This window comes from Juglans microcarpa x Juglans regia, chromosome 8D (genome assembly GCF_004785595.1).
Source record: "Juglans microcarpa x Juglans regia isolate MS1-56 chromosome 8D, Jm3101_v1.0, whole genome shotgun sequence".
Classification (NCBI taxonomy): domain Eukaryota; kingdom Viridiplantae; phylum Streptophyta; class Magnoliopsida; order Fagales; family Juglandaceae; genus Juglans; species Juglans microcarpa x Juglans regia.
This window is the reverse complement of record NC_054608.1, coordinates 7,164,792-7,166,338: the sequence shown is the minus strand read 5'-3', so window position 1 is coordinate 7,166,338 and position 1,547 is coordinate 7,164,792. Positions and strand designations below refer to the sequence as shown.

The following is a 1,547-nucleotide window of genomic DNA, read 5'->3' as shown; positions in this document are numbered from 1 at the left end:
GGCTCACCTGCGAAAGTTAAATCCTCCCCTAATGGCTTCATTGGTTACACGAAAAAAAAAAAAACCAATCCGAGAACCCACGTAAACGCAACACTCAAAAACTACAAGGCAACAACAAAACTGCAAGTGATGAGAAGGAGAGGGTCAGCTGAGAGGGTTACAGTACATGGTCTTAATTGTAGAGTAAAAGAGAGCAAGAAAGAGATACCTGTAGGCAGGAAAATCACCAAGCGGAAGAGGAAAAAAAAAACCAACTGCAGAACTAAGGAAGCGCGAGAGAGGGAAACACCCAAATCTTTGGATTCACCCACTGGAGACGAGGAACATCGTGCGAGAGGGAGAGAAAGAGATAAGTTTGAAAAGGGAAATGCTAAACTGCAGTGATGGAGGAACGCGAGAGAGAGACTTCGACTTTGAGAGAAAACCGAAAGTGAGGGAAAAATAAAATGGAGAAAAGTTAGGGCATGGAATTCGGAACCACAAAATAGAACCAACGAAGAGGAGAGGAACTCGGGAAGGGGAGTGAATTATGGGGAAAGAGAGGGACACGGGGGGAAAAACCAGAAGAAACTGAAAGAGAAAGAGGGGGAGGGAAACGAAAAGGAAGAAGAAAACTTACCCCCTCCAAAACGGCGTCGTTCACCCACCTATAATGAAAGGGGCTGGGCCCTCATACACGGTCCAGGCTTCACAAACAAAACTTGGCCTTACATCCTCCCCCCTTACAAAAATTCCGTCCTCGGAATTTGGTACAAGCTATAAAAATTCTCTTCGAACAGGTGAGGATACTTAACTCGCATATCTTCCTCGAATTTCCAAGATACTTCCCTGATAGCATGATTATTCCACAATACTTTAACCAAAGGGATGGTTCGAGTCCGTAATACTTGCTCCTTCCTGTCCAAAATCCGCACTGGTTCTTCGGTGTAGGTCATATCCTCTTGAATCTGAAGGGGTTCATGATCTATAACGTGGGTGGGGTCATGGATGTACTTCCTCAACATAGACACATGAAACACGTTATGCACTCGTGAGAATGCCGGTGGTAGGGCCACCCTGTATGCCACTAGTCCAATCTGATCCAGAATCTCAAACGGTCCAATATATATTGGGCTCAACTTATCCTTCTTTTCGAATCTCATAACTCATTTCATCGGTGCAATCCTTAAAAATACCTTATCTCCAACCTCAAACTCTAACTGGCGATGACGTTTATCTAGATAACTCTTTTGTCTGCTTTGAGCTGCTTTCATTCTAGCCCGAATGGTATCTATCTTCTCTATGGTCTGCTGAATAATCTCTAGCCCTATAAGTTTCCTTTCGCCTACTTCATCCCAATACAATGGAGATCTACACCTTCTGCCATACAAAACCTCATAAGGTGCCATGCCAATGCTAGCCTGGAAACTATTATTATAAGCGAACTCAACCAAAGGTAAATGTCACATCCAAGTTCCCTTAAAACCCATCACATACGCCCTCAACATGTCTTCTAAAATCTGAATAGTCCTTTCTGACGGCCCATCTGTTTGAAGGTGAAAAGCAAT

The 1,547-nt window shown here is 43.8% G+C and overlaps 1 protein-coding gene across 1 annotated transcript; it reads right to left on the bottom strand.

The window, feature by feature from the left end:
- Window positions 1–722: 722 nt before the first annotated feature.
- LOC121242164 lies at window positions 723–1,253 on the bottom strand. Its single transcript, XM_041140063.1, has 2 exons — window positions 1,176–1,253; window positions 723–1,076 (listed from the first exon to the last, which is right to left on the bottom strand). The coding sequence occupies exons 1-2, from the start codon at window positions 1,251–1,253 to the stop codon at window positions 723–725; spliced, it is 432 nt and encodes a 143-aa protein (XP_040995997.1).
- Window positions 1,254–1,547: the final 294 nt, after the last annotated feature.

Excerpts from the sequence above, each read along its gene's own strand:
- LOC121242164 (XM_041140063.1), bottom strand. The coding sequence starts at position 1,253 with ATGAAAGCAGCTCAAAGCAGACAAAAGAGTTATCTAGATAAACGTCAT. Across the intron at positions 1,077-1,175 it reads AGTTTGAGGTTGGAGATAAG|ATTGGACTAGTGGCATACAG; the intron begins GTATTTTTAAGG and ends ATTCTGGATCAG.